Source organism: Panthera pardus, unplaced genomic scaffold (assembly GCF_024362965.1).
Source record: "Panthera pardus isolate Hobbes unplaced genomic scaffold, ASM2436296v1 HiC_scaffold_20, whole genome shotgun sequence".
Taxonomy (NCBI): Eukaryota; Metazoa; Chordata; class Mammalia; order Carnivora; family Felidae; genus Panthera; species Panthera pardus.
Genome location: NW_026526766.1, coordinates 29,838,604 through 29,857,877, shown reverse-complemented (window position 1 = coordinate 29,857,877; position 19,274 = coordinate 29,838,604). Strand labels below are relative to the sequence as shown.

Below are 19,274 nucleotides of genomic sequence, written 5' to 3'. Positions count from 1 at the left end.
TGGCTTTATTTCTCACAGTTTACATTAGGTTTTATATTTTCCATGCTTAGTTTCTTTTACCTCTTGCTATACACTCATATTTCCAATCATTTTACTGAAATAATCACATTTTCTCAGTGATTTTTTAAAAAATTTCTTTTAGTTGTTGTCCTTAAATTTTTGGCTAAAAATTTAAGAACACATTTTTTTGGCATAAATTTGAAATCTGACCAGGATATCTAAATTCTTTTTTGATGAAATATAACTTCTAACACAATTACCCCACCCTATCAATGTTTTATTGAAATTATATGAAATTTTAGTGTTTGATTCTTATTAATTTTCTTATACCATCCCTTTATATTTCTCAAAATCCTTTCTTTATAACTACATTAAGTCTCTCAACTAAACCATCAATAATTATTTAGACTTAAATATAAATTTTTCAGTTCCTAGATGTCAACAGATGATTTATTTCCCCTCACATATTGATATTTTAGTCATTGATTACAACTATAAGTCAAAATTATTTTCTTGCAGATACATCATATGAATTTTGTCACTTTGACAACTTCTGTTGTCTTCTAGAATTCTATAATGCAGATGAAAAGTCAGTTCTTCAAAGTCTATTTTGCAGGAACAGTGGGATTTGCAGAAATGAGTGGGATTCTCATCTGTTGGTAATCTGTTTTGTTCTTTTTTTTTTTTTTTTTTTTTTATAAATAATTTCCTCTCCCTCTTTCTCATTCAGGCATTGTTTAGTCCCCTTATCTTTGGAACTTAGAAATATCAGCAAGATGTGTTTCTGTTTTTTCTCCTGCTCTGTCACTGTGTTTTCAAATATTCATTCCTTTTATTTTCCATATCAATTTTCACTTTCAGTCTTCTTCATTTTATTACTCAGACTTTGTAATGAGTTATTTGGTAACACTTTTAAATTCTAAGCATTTCTAGTTTTCTTTTCCATGCACTTTTTTTCAGGGTGCCCTATTCTTATTTTATTTCCTTCAGGGTCAGTTTTTCATCTTGGCCCTTTTCTTTCATACTGCTGGTTTTATTAAACTGTCTCACAATTATTTTTTTTTTTAATTTTTTTAATGCTTATTTGAGAGAGAGAGAGAGAAGAGTGTGAGTGGGGTAGGGGCAGAGAGAGAGGATGACACAGAATCTGAAGCAGGCTCCAGGCTCCAAGCCATCAGCACAGAACCCAACTCAGGGTTTGAACTCATGAACCATGAGCCAAAGTTGGAAGCTTAACTGACTGAGCCACCTAGGCGCTCCATAAAAGGTCTCATAACTCTTAGTTTTTCATTCATAATTACAAATGAAGAACTGGGTGGACTGCACAGGAAAGCTGGTCTGGATTTCCATGAAGGTACATAAGTCTATTTAATCATTTCCCCGTTTTGTGTTCCACAGAGACCTGGGAAGCAATCCTTCAGGTTCAGTTCTGCGTTATGATCTGATCCTAATGCCCACTGTAAAAACCTTTTGTCAGTTGGATTCCCCACTTATTTAAAAAATTTATGAAACAATTCTTTCAGTTTTTTTTTTTTTTTTTTTTTTTTTTTTTTTTTCAACGTTTTTTTTTTTATTTATTTTTGGGACAGAGAGAGACAGAGCATGAACGGGGGAGGGGCAGAGAGAGAGGGAGACACAGAATCGGAAACAGGCTCCAGGCTCCGAGCCATCAGCCCAGAGCCTGACGCGGGGCTCGAACCCACGGACCGCGAGATCGTGACCTGGCTGAAGTCGGACGCTTAACCGACTGCGCCACCCAGGCGCCCCCAATTCTTTCAGTTTTGATCAAGGGGCATCTGTTGTAGGCCAACCTCTCTTTATATTGGGTATGGGAGAGGAAATTGTTTTAGAGTTAGCACATTAATTAATTTCTAACAAGAATTCACTCTGGTCTGTTTCTACATCCTATAGTTACTGACCCCAAGCTTGCAATTTCTCTGTGCTCTCCTGCTGACTTTGGATTGTGGCTTTTCTCTGCTGGTTTCTTGATTACACAGATGCTGTTGTAAGACAGATTCTGCCTTCTACCTTCTGAGAGTTTCCCCAAACTTCTGATCTACTAGTAGTGACCTTTCCTATCTTCCTGCAGTATGATGGGTTTGTTCCCTTTTTTTTTTTTTTTTAAGTTTTTACTTATTTATTTTGAGAGAGCAAGCAAGTGTAAATGGGAGAGGGGCAGAGAGAGAGAGAGAGAGAGAGAGAGAGAGAGAGAGAGAGAGAGAGAGAGAATCCCAAGCAGGCACCATGCTGTCAGTGCAGAGCCCGAGATGGGGCTCGAACCCACAGAGCCGTGAGATCATTACCTGAGCCCAGACCAAGAGTTGGACACTTAACTGACTGAGTCACCTGTCCTTCTTAAATCAATCCTGTCAAAATGGGATTCTGAGATAGAAAGAAAATAAATTGCCATTATCAGCCTGCCATTTGGGTTCAGATCTGAATACAATTTTTAATTACATTTTTTTTTTTTTTTAAGTAGGCTCCATGCCCAGCAGGGCCCAACTCATGACCCTGAGATCAAGACCTGAGCTGAGATCAAGAGTTGGATACTTAGGGGCACCTGGGTGGCTCAGTCGGTTAAGCATCTGACTTCAGCTTAGGTCATGATCTCACAGATTGTGAGTTCGGGCCTTGCATTGGGCTCTGTGTTGACAGCTCAGAGCCTGGAGCCTGCTTTGGATTCTGTGTCTCCCTCTCTCTCTGCCCCTCACCAACTCATGCTCGGTCTCCCTCTCAAAAATAAATAAACATTAAAAAAAAAAAAAAGAGTTGGACACAACTGAGTCACCCAGATGCCCCTTAAATGCAATTTTTTTAAATAAGGTTTTCTCTGTCTTCTAATCATAGTCATATTATAAAAGCAACTTAAGAGAATCACAAGGGGGTATTTTCAGATTCAAAGTATTTGCAAGTCACTTTAAATTTTGTCAGTATTATACCTGTCAATTGCTTGAAGATCATTGGCTGGATTCCAAGTAGGATCAAACAATACAACAACATTGGCACCAACAAAATTGAGGCCTAGTCCACCAGCCCTGAGGAAACAGAATTGGGCACATTCAAATAGCAAAAGCATAGTCATTGCCTTCTAATTCAATTGTGCCAGGTTTCTGTAACCAAATCAACACAATACTGCATTAACATCATAAAAGATGATTAAAACACAAACATGCCACAAACAAAACAGCTACAGAATAGTTTTTCTACCATTCTAGAATAATCCTAAAAGAAATTGACCATTAAAGCCCACGTAAATAGGTTGTACTGTTTTTTTTTCATTGTTTTGGATATTCAAATACGATGCTGTAAGGTCTTCCTAACATAATTTTTAAAAATTGTAAGTATGGTCCAACTAAATAAAGTAATATACACATTTTTAAAAACCAAGGCAGGAGTAGATGCACTTCTTACTCCTCTCAGTAAGTGCAGCTTAAAATGCTGGGCATCATATATAAAATAAATGTAAGACCTGAAAGGTAGAGAGAACAAAGCATGGCTAGAGACTATAAGAACTAAGGAAGGACATGACAGTGAGTTCTCCAGCTTTGTTTTTGCTTAAAAATCCCAGACTGCGTTCTGGAGAAACCAGCAAACGAAATGCCAACAGTCAAGACCAAAAAAAAAGGCCCAAGAAAAGCCCTTTTCCTTTAGCTAAAGAACCAGCAAAGGTATAGACTTTTAACACAGAAAATGTTAGATAATAACCCGCCTATTTTTGTAAACACCACGGAAAAAAAATCTATAACCTGAATCCCAACCTGGTCAGTAAAGGCTGAGTGAGGAGATTAGATTTCCACTCTTGCTTGACTAAAATGGGGTGCCTCTCACCTCCACTCAGAGGATATCACAGAAGACTGAGGAGCTGGGACATTCATTTCTGCCCAGCTATAACCCAGTCGCCTCTGTAATGTCAGTGGAGGCCGTACAGAAACAGTAATCAAGTGCCTCACTCTTAGGATGTCAATAAAAGCCAAGCAAGAAACATGGATTCCCATCCCTATGTGGCTGGCATGATGTCTGGCTAAAATAGAGGGGGAAAGCCCCTCTATAGATAGATAAGCTCAAAATAAAAAATTACAAAATGTGTGAAGAAACCATGTACCATGAGCAAGAGCAAGAGGGAACAACAGAAGGATTAGCAGCCCCAATTCAGGAGTTAACAGAGCAAAAATGCCATTTAAAAAGGGATTTTAAAAAATAATGATTGAAATTACTAAAGAAACAAAAGAAAAGCTAGAAAACATAAAGAACAAAATATAAGTAAAAATGATTAGGCAGATTTGAAAAATACCAATAGGGCTTTAAACATGAAAAATACAGTCTTTAAAAATTCACTGAATGGGTTAAATAGCAATTTCTAATGTAGAGATAATTAGGAGCCTTATGGCAGATCTCATCAAATTAGATGGGGGTGAGCAGACAGGAATGGCAGATGACAGCTTGTCTAGAAGTTCTGTACTATCTGAAGTATTGTTGAAGGCGTTTGTTACTTTGGAAACATTATTTAAGAAATTAAGCATGTTTATGTACTTTATAAAACTTAACAGAAGACAATATCCTATGTCATTTAATGCTCGTAGGTAAGGGCTCATATGAGAAATTACTTCTTGAATCCATTCACAGGAAAATGGGAATCCAGAGCGTCTCTCAATGCAAGAGTTCAAGGAGAATTTCGGTGTTCAATAGTAAGTAGCGCATTCATCATATATGTAATTTTATGCATTTTAAGTAATTTTTGTGTTGACTTTTTACATTTTACATATGTTTGCTTTTAACTTTTTTTTAAAAAAAATTATTATCCTTGAGAGAGAGAGCACAAACAGGGGAGGGGCAGAGAGAGAGGACAAAGGATCCAAAGCAGACTCTATGCCAAAGCACCCAGCCTGATGTGGGGCTCAAACTCACAAACTGTGAGATCATGACCTGAGCCAAAGTTGGACGCTCAATGACTGAGCCACCCAGGCACCCTGCTACGTTTGTTTTTAAAGTCCTCTGAAATTCTTTTTGCAAGATAGTGAGGGTAAATCTATAAAGTACTTATTACATTAGATGTCAAAAGTTAAGGATTTGCTGCCCCCCAAAAGGGATTAATCTTCTTAGGTGTTTATACTGGCATAAATCTTGCTCTAAAGTGTATATATTCTTTAAAAGGTTTTAATGAGAGATTCATAAATAGGTGTTAGAACTGACTTAACTTTTATAAAACCTATTAATGTAGAGCTGCTATGGTTGAGACCAGGTAGACAGAGGGAGGAAATACCTGGCCCACTAACCCTAGTGAACTCTCTAGGGCTGCTTGAGCATACTTTAAAAGCCATTGCTACAAATGATTCTTAGTTATTTGATTAATAACTCAATTACTCAATTAAGTCTGCCTGTTCTGACCACAGACATGAATAAAAACACTACCACAGAAAATTCCTGGGAGGAAACATCCATTTCTTTTGATTGTTATCTTTATAAACCCAGACATATAAAGAGAATCCAGTGATGATAAGGAAATTGAGAAAAAAGGTTAGGTAAAACTCAAGATATTGTTATTTCAGTCATAATTAATATAATAGCATTTTTGCTGCTTCTCCTCAAAGCCAAATAAAACAAGGCAATATAATCATAACCACTGAAAATTAATCCAGTAATAATTTTTAAATTACCCTAAATCTTAAAAGCAATTACATAAAAATCAAGTTATCAAATTTTATTTTCTTACATTGTGGAGACAAGGCAAATGTTAACATCTTGTGTACTGTTGAACTCTTTCACGATCTTGATTCTTTCCTCTGATTTCGTACTTCCATCAAGTCGTCGGTAATCAAGGCCAGCTGCCATACAGTATTGCTGCAGAACATCAAGTAACTAGAGAAAAGGTATGGAAATGGGCAAAAACAAATGTATGGTTTAATAAATTTCGTACCACTATAGAGAGAAGATTTACTAAGTATTAATAATTGCTGCTCACAAGTTCTTTCTTATAATCACAAGAGCAACAAATATTTTCCTGACTTCTGGCTTATGTATTTCTCCCCATTATCCTGAAACTGACTTTAATATTCACCAATGTTTGTTTTTTAAATCAATCTTTCAGGGAAAAAAAATCAAACTTTATTTTTTTTTTGAAACTAAAACCAAATAAAAAGTATTGGCCAAATAATTTATGTAAGTGAATTTCATTATTTGTGCTATTTTCCAAGTTCTAAAATCTCTTACGTGCCTTAAAGAACACTTTAATTATTAATAAAAACATCAACAGAGAATTAAAAATCTTTGAGTTTGCTCTTTGATAGTAATCTTGATATCATTTAGATTTAAGTGTCTGTTTTAAAAGTTGCTTATGTCACTACTATTTTCTACAGTATGTATAAGATAAAACTGTGGCTGGACACTGTTATGTCTCTTAGGATTATCTATGCCTCAAGAGCTAGGGCTGGGCCAATTAAGAGTATATACTTCAGAAGGAACTTACCTTGGTGGAAAAGGAGAAAAGAAGTATTTTATCTTTGTTTTTCCTACAATGATTTAAAAGCTGCTGAAGGACCTAGAAATGAACCACAGAAATCAACCACCAATGAACCAGTTCCAACTAAAAGCACACTTTATACATATAAACATCACTAGAGAATTTCTTAAAAATTATTTTTATACAACATAACCTCAGTCCTCTTTCCTAATTCCCTTCATTTTTGCCAAGTTAGAGAAATAAAGTATTAGATATTACATGAAATGTTATTCATCATCATACTGTCAATAATGAGGTAAGGTTCCCAAAGACTTTTGTTTCATCTCATCTGGTTTTAATAAAAAGGAAACATTTTAGATTATGGGATGCATTTAAATGAATTAATTTAATTTCCAAAAAACACTTTCTTTATACCTACAATATGTTCAGAAACTAAATTACAGAACAGCATTCCTTTTAGGAAGTATTTAAATTTTTTCTAGATAGATGTAATGAAATGTGTTTAATTACATCTAGGTCTTGATATTTGTTTTCTTAAAATAATCAGTCACATATACACCTCTTCTTATTTTATCCCCTCTGCTTCTCTATTTACAGTAAGTCCTGACTTCCAGATTTGATTCTGGCCTCAAAATGTCAATAATTTTCCCCAAATACAGTGCTTTTAGGGAGGAAGCAAATAATCCAAACCTGTGTATAACAGTATCACTGTAATTTTTAAAATAGGCATTTCCACATCTGGCAGTGACAGTTCCAGAACACTGTGGAAAAATAATCCACAAAGTAAAGAAAAGGAATTTTCTGTACTAAGCCTAAAGTTTTTCTGAATTATGCAATAAACACTTCAGTTTTGTTTATTCACTGATAAGCATTTAAACTTAAACAAAAAATCATATTCAATATAACACTCTTTTAATAATTGACTAAGAGAAGATATTGTGCTAACTCTGACTCCCATGGTCCAATCCCTCAGAAAAAGCTATAGAAAAAAAAAAAGCTACTCAAATAACCAAACGGTGATAAAAATGTCACAGATCAAGTCAACATAATTTTAATACTTGCAAAACTTATAAAGTAAGTTTTGCATTAGCTTTATTTTTTAATAAAATAACTGATTCTGTATAAAGGATGTGCATTTGAACTTCACATAAAACAATAACTTTTTAAAATTAAAGACTTTTTTAGAGCAATTTTGGATTTTCAGAAGAACAGAGTAAAATATACAGAGAATTTGCCCAGAATCCCTCTCCCGCATCTTATATCCCTGCCCCTCCCTGCACAAAGTTTTCCCTATTATTAACATCTTGCATTAGGGTGGTACATTTGTAACAACTAATGGACGAATAAATTGTTATTAATAAATTATTATTATAAACTATTATTAAATTATTAACTATTATTATTAACTAAAGTCTGTTAACATTATTTATAATAGGGCTCATTCCTTGTGGTGTATATTCCATGAGTTTTGACAAATATATAATGACATGTATTCACCATTAAAGTATTATATGGAATTGTTTCACTGCCCTAAAAATTCCCTGTGCTCCATCTATGTATCCCTCCTTGCAAACTCCTGACAACCATTTATTATTTTATTTTCTCTACAGTTTTGCATTTTCTAGAATATCACAGAGTTAGAATCATACAGTAAGTAGCCTTTCAGACTAGCTTCTTTCACTTAGTAATATGCATTTAAGATGACCATGTCTTTTCGTAGTTTGATAGTTCATTTCTTTCTATTGTTGAATAATAGTCTATTGTCTGAATGTATCACAACTTATCTATTCATCTACTGAAGGACATCTTGGTTGCTTCCAAGTTTTGGCAATTATAAATAAAATCGCTAAAAGTATCTGTGTACAGGTTCTTGTGTGAACTAAGTTTTTAATTTACTTGGGTAAATATCAAGGAGTGCTGTAAATAACAATGTTCACACTAAGAAATCTTGAACGTAACTTTTCTCAAATTAGTCAAGCCTAGAGAAGAACATGACCCCTATATGATCCCAACAGCACTAAACTCGGTTTTCTAAGCCTTTTTCCCCACCCTTCACAGTAAGTGGCTCTGTGGTATTTCCCAAGGGAAGGGAAAATGAGGATTCTTATCAGGGGAATAAGTGCAATTTTTGACCATCTGCTTGAATAGTAGTTGAGGTCAAAAAAAGACCTTCACATTTAACAGAAAGAGCTGGAGTTCATGAGTATAGTTCTGAGGGTAGGAAGGGTACAGTGAGCATTATATCAACAAATAAATTGCAGCTGTAGGCTGACCTATAATAAGAGAAGCAGAACTAGTATCTTTCATCACTTGAATTCAAGAAGTACATGCAACTTGGATTTCTTAACCCCAGAGACAAGATTATAAGCCTATACATTTTGTATCACGAAATTACCAGGTGATGTTGATAATCAAATGATGAAACACAATTTTAAAAATATAACCTTAGGTTATTAATATCAGTCTCTTTCTTGTTGGTGTTCTCTCACAAAGTAAATTATAGGCGCCTTTCACATATAAAGACATCAACCCAGACTCCATCAATAATTCATGCTTGCTTTTTCCCTTCTAAAACTCATAACAAAAAAAAGTAATAATTATTTTAATCAGACATTATTTCTATATATACATTGAGTAGTTATAAAATTCCATTTAATATCAAGAGTAACTTTTTAGTGAAGAGTCACAATGAATGATATTTAAATATATAACAATTGATAATACAGTTTTCATAAGGAGGCCATGATTTCTGAAAATATTCTATTGGCTTGAATTATGGGATAATAAGTGCTCAGTTCCAAATTAATTGAGCTTTTTATATAGTTTTATTTAAAATAAATAAAGTCGGGGCACCTTGGTGGCTCAGTCAGTTGAACTTTCCACTCTTGATTTCAACTCAGGTCATGATCTCACAGTTTGTCAGATCAAGCCGTCAGGCTCTGTGCTGACAGCATGGAGCCTGCTTGGAATTCTCTTTCTCCATCTCTCTCTGTCCCTCCACCATTCGTTCTCTCTCTTTCTCTCCCAAAATAAGTAAACATTAAATAAATAAATACGTAAATAAATAAAAGTCAATAAAATGGATGACAAAAATAGATTTATTATTGTTAGGAAATATTGGTAGGAAAATTACTACTATTAGGTTTGAATTATTTATTGTGATAATAAAACAGAATATTCTCACTAATACAAACTTATTTATTTAAAAATACACAACTCTCAACAAAGTGGGTATAGAGAGAACATACCTCAACATAATAAAGGCCATATGTGACAAGCTTACAGCTAATGTAATATCCACTGGTAAAAACTGAAAGCTTTTCCTCTAAGATCAGGAATAAGACAAGGATGCCTACTCTTGTCACTGTTATTCAACACTGTACTGGAAGTCCTAGCTAGAGCAATAAGGCAAGACAAGGAAATAAAAGGCATCCAAATGGCAAAGGAAAAAGTAAAAGTGTCTCTGTTTGCATATGGCATGATTTTATATATCAAAAACCTAGACTCCACAAAAAACTGTTAAAACTAAAAAATTCAGTAAAATTACAGGATACAAAATCAATCTACAAAAATTCATTGCATTTCTGTACATTAATAAGGAACCATAAGAAGAAGAAATTAAGAAAACAATCCCATTTACAAATGCATAAAAAAGAACCAAGTAAAAATAAATTTAACCAAGGAGATGAAAGACCTATACATTGAGAATGATAAGACACTGAAGAAGACACAAATAAATAGAAAGGTATTCAGTGTTCGTAGGCTGGGAATGTTGGAAAATGTCCATACTATTCAGGAATGTTGGAAAATGTCCATACTATTCAAAGCAATCTATAGATTCAATGCAATCCCCATCAAAATTCCAATGGCATTTTCCACAGAAATAAGAACAAACAACACTAAAATTTCCATGGACTCACAAAAAAACCTGAATAGTCAAAGCAATCTTGAGAAAGAGCAACAAAACTGGAGGCCTTGTTGGAAACCACACTTCCTGATTTCAAACCATACTACAAAGTTACGGTACTATATGGTACTGACATTAAAACAGCCAGGTCAATGGAACAAAACAGAAGAGTCCAGGAATAAACCCAAACATATATAGTCACTTAATTTATGACAAAGAAGCCAAGAATATACAAAGGGGAAAGGATACTCTCTTTAATAAATGGTGCTGGGAAGACTGGACAGCCACATGCAAAAGAGTGAAATTGATCTTGGTAAGACATCTGCACCCCCATGTTTACTGCAGCATTGTTTATAACAGCCAAGACTCGGAAAAAATGTTAGGTGTCTATTGACAGATAAATAGATAAAGAAAACATGAAATACACATATACAATGGAATATTCGGTCATAAAAAAGAAAGAAATCCTGGCATTGCAACAACATGAATGACATTATGCTTCATGAAATAAGAGAGACCAAGAAATATAGATACTGTATGATCTCACTTATACGTGGAAACTAAAAAAAAAAAAAGTTTGAGGGGTGCCTGCATGGCTCAGTCGTTTGAGCGTCCGACTTTGGCTCAGGTCATGATCTCACCATTCATGAGTTCGAGACCCGCATTGGGCTCTGTGCTGACAGTTCAGAGCCTGGAGCCTGCTTCAGATTCTGTGTCACCCTCTCTCTCTGCTCCTCCCCCACTCACACTTTGTCTCTCTCTCTCTCTAAAAAATAAATAAAAAATTAAAAAAATTTTTTTAAAAAGTTTGAATTTATAGGTGCAGCAAACAGATTGGTGGTTGCCAGAAGCTAGGGGTGGAGGCAGGCAAAATCGATGAAGGTAGTCAAAAGGTACTTTTCAATTGTAAGATAAACAGGTGCTAAGGATTTAATGTACAGCATGGTGACTATAGTTAACAATGCTGTATTATATATCCGAATGTTGCTAAGAGAGTTGATCTTAATAGGCCTCTTCATAAGAAAAAATAACTATGTGTGGTGATTGATATTAAATAAACTTATTGTGATTATTATTTAGCCATATACATATGTATCAAATCATTGTTTTGCACCCCTAAAACCAAAACAATGTTATATGCCAATTATATCTCAATTAAAAAAATACATACCCAAGTATTTAAGGTAATCTTCTTGGCTTTTATTCTATTTCATTGAATTTAGAGGTCCAAGTAAACTACACTATGATGAATTTATGTAGATTAACTGCTAAAAATATTTCCAGGGTTTTAGAAACAACAACAACCTACCTCGAATTACTTCTTATTTTATTTATTTAGCCAAAAGAAATAACTTACTTTTTAAAAAATTAAACCATAAAGCTGAGAATTGTTCTGTAATAGTCTCTGAATCCATAAAGATTCTTGACAGTTATTAAAGAGTTAAACAACCAAGTCCGCTGCAAAAAGGCCGGAAGCTGTCAGCAATCATGCAGCTGTCACAGGCCTACGTCATGGGTGCCGAACCTAGCCATACTTTTCACACCTTCCCTTAGTAATATATCACCAAGGGCAGCACCTACAGGTCAGTTTCCTAGTGTACAACAAATGCTCCCTTGCCACAAATGAGATTAGCAACCTTCCAATACAGATTGGCAAGTGAAACCAAGAGGCAGAAAATTCAGTATAGACAGAAAGGTCTTGTCCACCTTGAACTCTTTAAGAAGTTCCTTTCTCTAAGTCCAAGCTACTGTATAGCCTCCTCCTAGTATTTGGCGTTAGCGTTTGTATTTCTGGTAGATTATCTCCTTAAACGTTTGAAGACAAGCTATTATATATGCAGCACAACAGCGCACATTTTTAAGCAGGCATACGTCTAATACATTGATAAGAAGAGTCTAAAGTGTATCTGATGTAACCACTAAGTGAGAACCTACTGCATGTATGGTTCATTGTGAGCCAGTAAATGCTGACACAGCTACGCCAGTCATCTTTGGCCAGTCTCTTCTGAATGATTGGGTATCTGTTCTGATTAGTTGGTGTCCCTGTCACACTACTGATAAATATTTTGAATATCATCCTTGTGTGTATGCAGCCTGAGAGAAGAGCACTTACCTTCATTTTCCCACTGTATTTTGGGTCCGAGAGTGTTTCAAAGGCTGCATCTTTGCTTTTCTGCACAAAATCTGGGAATCTGGAAAATACCTGATCACATATCCTTTTGATAAGTGTTTCCTTAAGGGGAAAAGGTAGAAGAAAAGAAATTTCAACTTAACACATTTAAACCTATATAAATTGAGATTGTTTATGAAAAAAATTCTATTTAGAAAGAACATATTACTTTGAAGATATTATCTTCTCTAAGTCAGACTAATAATTCAGAAAACCTTAAAGTGATAATGTTAATTACATATGGTTTTGATGAGTTCTGAGATAATGATAGGACTAATAATGTTATCATTATTCTTTTATGATTTCCAAAACAAGGAATCAAATACTTCCTAAAGAGCAAACAGTACTATCAAAGAACAATATTAAATTCTTATTAAATTTTAAAATTACATTTAAACAGCATTAAGATTATAACACAAAAAGAAAATAGAAAATCATTATGTAAAAAGCTTTAAAGAAGTTTTTTTAAATTTATGTTGTGCTCTAGAATAAGATACAATCGAAATGACCAAAGTAAATGATTGCATTTGTCTAAACTTTGAAATTACTCATTTATGCCAGCTTGGGAAATACTCCTAATATTTACTATACAGGTTATTATAAATACATTTTAATCCAATAGATTGAACAGATGGAATTAGACACATGATTAGTGGAAGAGGACTGACTCATCAAATATCTTACTTAGTAATTACATCAAAATATGTTAGGAAAACGAATATATGAACGTTATCGCAGGTATAAAAAAAGAACTGTTATTTTAACTTAGGCTTTAATTTTCTCACTTCAATTAAAAACATATGAGCATATATTTCTTTGACACCTAAATTTAAAAATGAGCAAGTTCAGTTTCCTCTTTAATTGCATACAAAAATAAAGATATCTTTATTGGCTAAGACATTTTATATCAAATATAAAATCTTTATACCAGTAGCATCATGAAGAAGTACAAAAAGCCAACTCAAACCTGTTGTTTGGAGGTGCTAGCAGTCTGCAGTAGTGCAACATGGTTAGCTACCTTTTGAAGGACTGCAAGGTAACTGAAATACAAGGTTTTCACTGTTTCGCCATGTGAATTGGTCTGTAACCAGAAAGAAAGAAAATAAAAACAGCAAGGAACTAACATGGCTATGTAACTACTTACTTCATGAAATCTATCACTTACACTAGTATTTATCATCTGGTTACTACTAGCACAATACATTTTGAGAAAATAATGATATTTTCTCTGTTACACAAAGTATCCATGCATCACTAATGTGGAATCATACTTTTGGTGAACCATAATACAGTGATGTTTAAAAAATAAAAAAAAAAAGAGGGGAGAAAGTCCTCATTTCAGAAAGTATTTATCCTCATGACACACAGTGATAGAAATGCTGCCAGAAGAGGTCCCTGGTAAATAAAACTATGGCATGGAGGCAGGGCTGTAACAGAGCCCTTCACTATTCTCATTTATATTCCAAGGCTTCCTAGGAAACTGTGTATTTACAAAAGAGTGAGGTGGCTAAAAACAGCAAAATAAATGAGAGGTGGAACAAATATCAATCTAGAGAAATATTTATTTAGGGTCCCTCTATGTACATGGATATTTGATAGATAACTTGATAATAAAATAGGTGAAAACGGGCAGGAAATATAGATAGGTTAAAAAAATACAAAGTAATATTTGTTTCTAAATAAAAATAAAATACTCTATTATACCAAAACACAGTTCTTATTAATATTCTATCAGAATATTTTAAGCCTGCTATCAAAGAGTAAGTTTATTAGTAAGGGATAATGAGAAAGTTTTAAAAATTAGATGCAATTTCAAGATGAAAGTAGGCTACTTTCTAATAAAAGTTGAAAGGGAGGATATCAAATTGAAGCTACTAGTTTCTGAGAGCTACTGAAAAACTGGTTTATTGAAAAGATGTATGAATATTGTATTTTGCTATGATTACTATTTGATATTGTAAAATATTTTTGAAAACTATTCCTTTTTATTAACTTATGGTTTCTAAATTTAGGGAACTGAGGAAAAGTTATTTTATCTGCTCCTCACTCTTACAGTAGAATAGACAACTGTGTAATCAAAACCAAGACCGTGAATATACCACACAGAAATGCTTGCCTTGAAACAACAATTTCTCTTTTTCCGGCCACTGTTACAGCTACAAGGCTCAGAAGACTGAAGTATCAAAGTCACATCTTTTGTTTCTAATACTGTTTGATAGACAGCTTTCTGAAAATCTGTCAGAGAACAATACACCATCTGCCAAGATAAAACACAAGGTGATTATCGGTACTTTTTTATAGTAGTAATAGTCACAATGCACATCAGATTTTATAAATTTTAAGAGTGATAACTGCTGATAAACTATTTTTCTTTTAGATACATTATTATGACAAATTCTCCTGATTTTCCTATACTCTTTGCTACCATCTTACCCTAAACTACATAAATAGAACTTTATTTTCAAATAAATCTCACAGAACGTTTTTTTCAACTGAAAGGAATCAAAATATGAAAAAATAAGTGAAGTGTTTTCCTTATATATTTCTATATAGAATGTACTCTATATTTCAGGGTTTCATACTATTAGCCCATCATGCAAATATATGACTACAGTTTAGGTCAGATAAAAAAGTAGATGAGAAAAGGGAAAACTTTAGAACAATAGTATGAATAGTATTTAATGAATTACTTGAAAATTTATACTAAAAACAGCATAAAGTATTTGTATTTTATATCCTGGTATAAATTTCTAATATTAGTAAAGGTAAAAATTAAAAAATACACATAAAACAACTACAAGTTTCTATTTTGTGTCCAATTCCAAGAAAAGAAGAAAATATGATAGAATAATGCCACTAAGTTATGTGGGATATAATTTACCTTAGATTTCTAGTAGCACTGGAAACTGGTAAACGTCTTCTAGATGTAGCTCTATATAATCAGGGTCATAAAACTCATAATAAGATTTTGAAAAATGTGAACAAAAAGGAAAAACCATCTATCTATAAATATTTATGTGTTTATATCACTACAACAGAATAGTATTGCTAAAAAATGACAAATTCTGTTGTTTCTTTTGCTATAAAGAAGCTTTTTAGTTTGATTAACCTCACGTTTTAAATTTTTGCTTTTGTTGCTTATGCTTTTGATGCCATATTCAAAAAAATCATCAGCAATCATCACAAGATCAACGTCAAGGAGCTTTTTCCCTGTTTTTCTAGGAGTTTTACAAGATCACATCTTGTGTTTTAATCTTTAACCCATTTACAGTTACTTTTTGTGAGTAGAAGATAGGAGTCCATATAAATATACAATTTTCCCACTGCCGCTTATTGAAAAGAGCATCTTACTGAGTATTCTTGGCTCCCTTGTCAAATATTAGTTGACTGTATATACATGGGTTTATTTCTGGGCTCTTTATTCCACTCTACTGGTCTATGTGTCTGTTTTTATGCCAGTGCCATACTGTTTTGATTACTATAGCCTTGTAATATAGTTTGAAATCAGGAAATGTGACACCTGACAACTTAGCTGTTCCTGCTCAAGATTGCTTTGGCTATTTTGGGGTATATGGTGGTCCCATACAAATTTTAGGATTGTTTGTTCTATTCCTGAAAAAAACTGCCATAGGAATTTTTGTAGGGATTGCATGGACATTTTAACAATACTAATTCTTCCAATCCATGAACGTGAGTATCCTTCCATTCATGTGTGTCTTCAATCTCTTTCATCAGTTTCTTATAGTTTTCAGTGTATAGGTCTTTCACCTCCTTGGTTAAATTTATTCCCAAGTATTTTAAGACAGGCAGTAACATTTACTAAACACTTCTTACACGCCACACACTTCAGAGCAACCATGTGAGGCAAAAACTATCACCATTCACATTTAACAGATGGGAACCAAGGTTTGAGAGACTTAGCAAATTGCTCAAGGTCATAAAACTCGTAAGTAGGGAGCCAGGATTCAAGCCTATAATATTTGACTCTAGAGCCCAAGCTCTAGACACTCTGTGCACAACTCTTTCTTCATATTTTAGTTGTTGCTCCTACTGGATAGACAAATAGTATACATAAAATTGCACAAAATATTTTTAAAAGTGAGGGTTCATTAAGTATTCCAATTAAATGACAATATCTGCTTTAGATCAAAAAGTCAAATGTTGGGGCACCTGGGTGGCTCAGTTGGTTAAGCATTCAACTCTTGACTTCAGCTTAGGTCATGATCTCACAGTTCATGAGACTGAGTCCTGTGTCAGGCTCGGCAATGCATGGAGCCTCCTTGGGATTCTCTCTCTGCCCTCCCCTGCTCACACTCTCTCTCAAGAATAAAGAAATGAACTTAAAAAAAAAAGTCAAACATTTTATCATTTTCCCCAACTTGCATATCAGTAACATATTTTCCTTTCAAGTCTATCTTTTTAAAGTAATAATCAACAGGACATCCTAAGACTAGAGAGTATTTGATAGCATTGCCCTTATTTGGGACAACATTAATTAAACTTAGTTCATGGTTATTTATAAAACCTTTTTTCCATTACCTGAGCAAGAAGAACTACCAGATTAAAAACTATACAAGAGGACCACAACATTAAAAAAAAAAAATCTCTTAAGGTTTACTCTTCAAATGTTCTTAAATAATTAACAGAATTTAATTATAACTTTCCTAAAGTTCTTCAAACTAAGTTAGTTGTATAACTGCAAATGGCATTCTAAAAAAAACAAAGCTTTTAATCACTGTGGTCCTATAGCTGTAATTAAGGTCTCATGGAATATACTGGGCTGTGGATAGTAGACAATATATGAAGGATAAAATATGAATGGATAACAAATTAGGGACAGAGCTCTTCTTTTCCAACTGAGGAAGAACTGCAGCAAAAGCCTTCTTATAAGAGAAATGAATTTAATGCATACTAACAATAAACCTGCTAGCTAACCTGCTAGATTGGGTTCAATTAACATTTTCTGAAATTTTGCACATAATATTTTTTTCCATACTACTCAGGCAAAAAAACCCCTATATTCATAAAATACCATAGGAGACAGATTTTCTTTTAAAAAGATTTTTTTCAGGAAAAAAATAAAATATGAGAAATTAATAATTTAAACAAATGCAGTCCTCACCCGGTCTTCCTTCTTAGGCAACTGATCCTTGATTAGAGTCTTGGTACGCCGGAGAAACCAGCCAGACATCTTCTTTGCAAGCCTTTGCATGGCCTTTCGGCCAGTAGCTAGTTCTCTTTTTGTTGCTGTGTGTCTCTGACCATGTTCTACTGGGTCAGAAAACTGCTTCTTGAAGTAGATCCTACTACCTAAAAGTCCTGGCACAGCCCTATATAAAGGCAATAACAAAAATATTACGGCTTTGGTCAATTATCTAAAAAGAAACACACTGACTTCTTTCTGAGTCTAAGAAATATACTAAGTCGCTTGTTCATGAATAGTAACAATAACAAAATAAAAGAAAACAGAGTGTTCTTTCTTTATGACAGTTTCAGTAAATAACTATAAGATGACAGAATTGGTAAATAAGTTCAGATATTTACTTCAAGGACCGAGACTAATATATAAAGAAAGGTTTTCATGGGACTCTACTCTGTATATCATGTTTGGGACAAATACATCTGTAAACATAGCTGTATTTGGGTCCCCCCCTCCCCACCCCAGAAACTATTAATTAGCAAACAAGGTAGCACTAAGTTAAAGAAATATTAAAAATTTTCCAAAACATAAAAAGTGTTTTTACTCACCAATCCGTAACACACCACAGTTCTTTCATGTTGTTCTGAAGAATGGTTCCAGTGAGGCCAATGCGGACATTACATTTTAAAGCTTTCATAACTTCTGTTACTCTAGCCTTTGGATTCTTAATTCTATGAGCTTCATCCACAATGACAGCTGACCATTCCAAACTACAAAGTGAGAAAAAAGGGGGAAAAAGTTTAGAAAACTTATCCTACATGGTTAATGAATACCTTATTACATTTATGTAAGTGCAGAACATCTTTTGGGGTCATATAATATGTTAAATAAAAAGCTCAAGTTCTGGAATTAGATGGTCAAAGTTTAAATTTAATGTCTACCACTGACAGCTGTTGTAGGCTTAGGTGAGTTACTTCTCCGTGCCTCAGATTACCCCTGTCTTTCTGACAGCTTTCTTGAAACAGGAGCATACTATTATTAGCTTCTAAGTGAAGTAAAGTCAAATCCTAGATCTGACAAAAATGGTAAATCTAAATCAACTTTAATAAATATATCAAATGTAAATGGATTAAACACTCCAAATAAAAGGCAGGTTATCAGAATGGATAAAAAAGCAAGATCGAACTATACATTAACCACTAAAGGCCCACTTTAAATATATAAAAATATATTCAAATAAAAAGATAGCAAATGATAAATATTCAGTGAGTACAAGAAGACTATATTGTCTATATTGATATCAGATAAAACTTCACAATTATTAGCTATAAAATGGAGCATGTTTTTTAAAGATAAAAGGATTAATTCATAAGAAAAAATACTAACCATAAATGTGTGTGTACCTAATAAGAGTTTCAAAACACTGTATATAAATTGAAAGCTGACAGAACTGAAAGGAGAAATTTAACAATACTCAAGTATAATTGAAGATTCCAACATTCCTGTCTCAGAAATTGTAAAACAACTAGAAAATCAGTAAGAAAGAGAACACTTAAGTGTTAACAGCTCCTAACTTGACTTTATTGATATTTATAGAATA

The 19,274-nt window shown here is 33.6% G+C and overlaps 1 protein-coding gene across 3 annotated transcripts in view; it reads right to left on the bottom strand.

The window, feature by feature from the left end:
• ERCC6L2 (ERCC excision repair 6 like 2) overlaps positions 1–19,274 on the bottom strand; it is a 135,817-nt gene that overhangs the window by 60,489 nt on the left and 56,054 nt on the right. For all 3 annotated transcript variants that reach the window (XM_053907866.1, XM_053907865.1, XM_053907864.1), the window contains exons 5-12: positions 18,283–18,444; positions 17,657–17,864; positions 14,651–14,791; positions 13,502–13,615; positions 12,478–12,597; positions 6,464–6,535; positions 5,711–5,856; positions 2,940–3,035 (exon numbers count right to left, since the gene is read on the bottom strand). In XM_053907866.1, the coding sequence (XP_053763841.1) occupies positions 2,940–3,035; positions 5,711–5,856; positions 6,464–6,535; positions 12,478–12,597; positions 13,502–13,615; positions 14,651–14,791; positions 17,657–17,864; positions 18,283–18,444 (1,059 nt within the window). The remainder of the gene's footprint in view (positions 1–2,939; positions 3,036–5,710; positions 5,857–6,463; positions 6,536–12,477; positions 12,598–13,501; positions 13,616–14,650; positions 14,792–17,656; positions 17,865–18,282; positions 18,445–19,274) is intronic.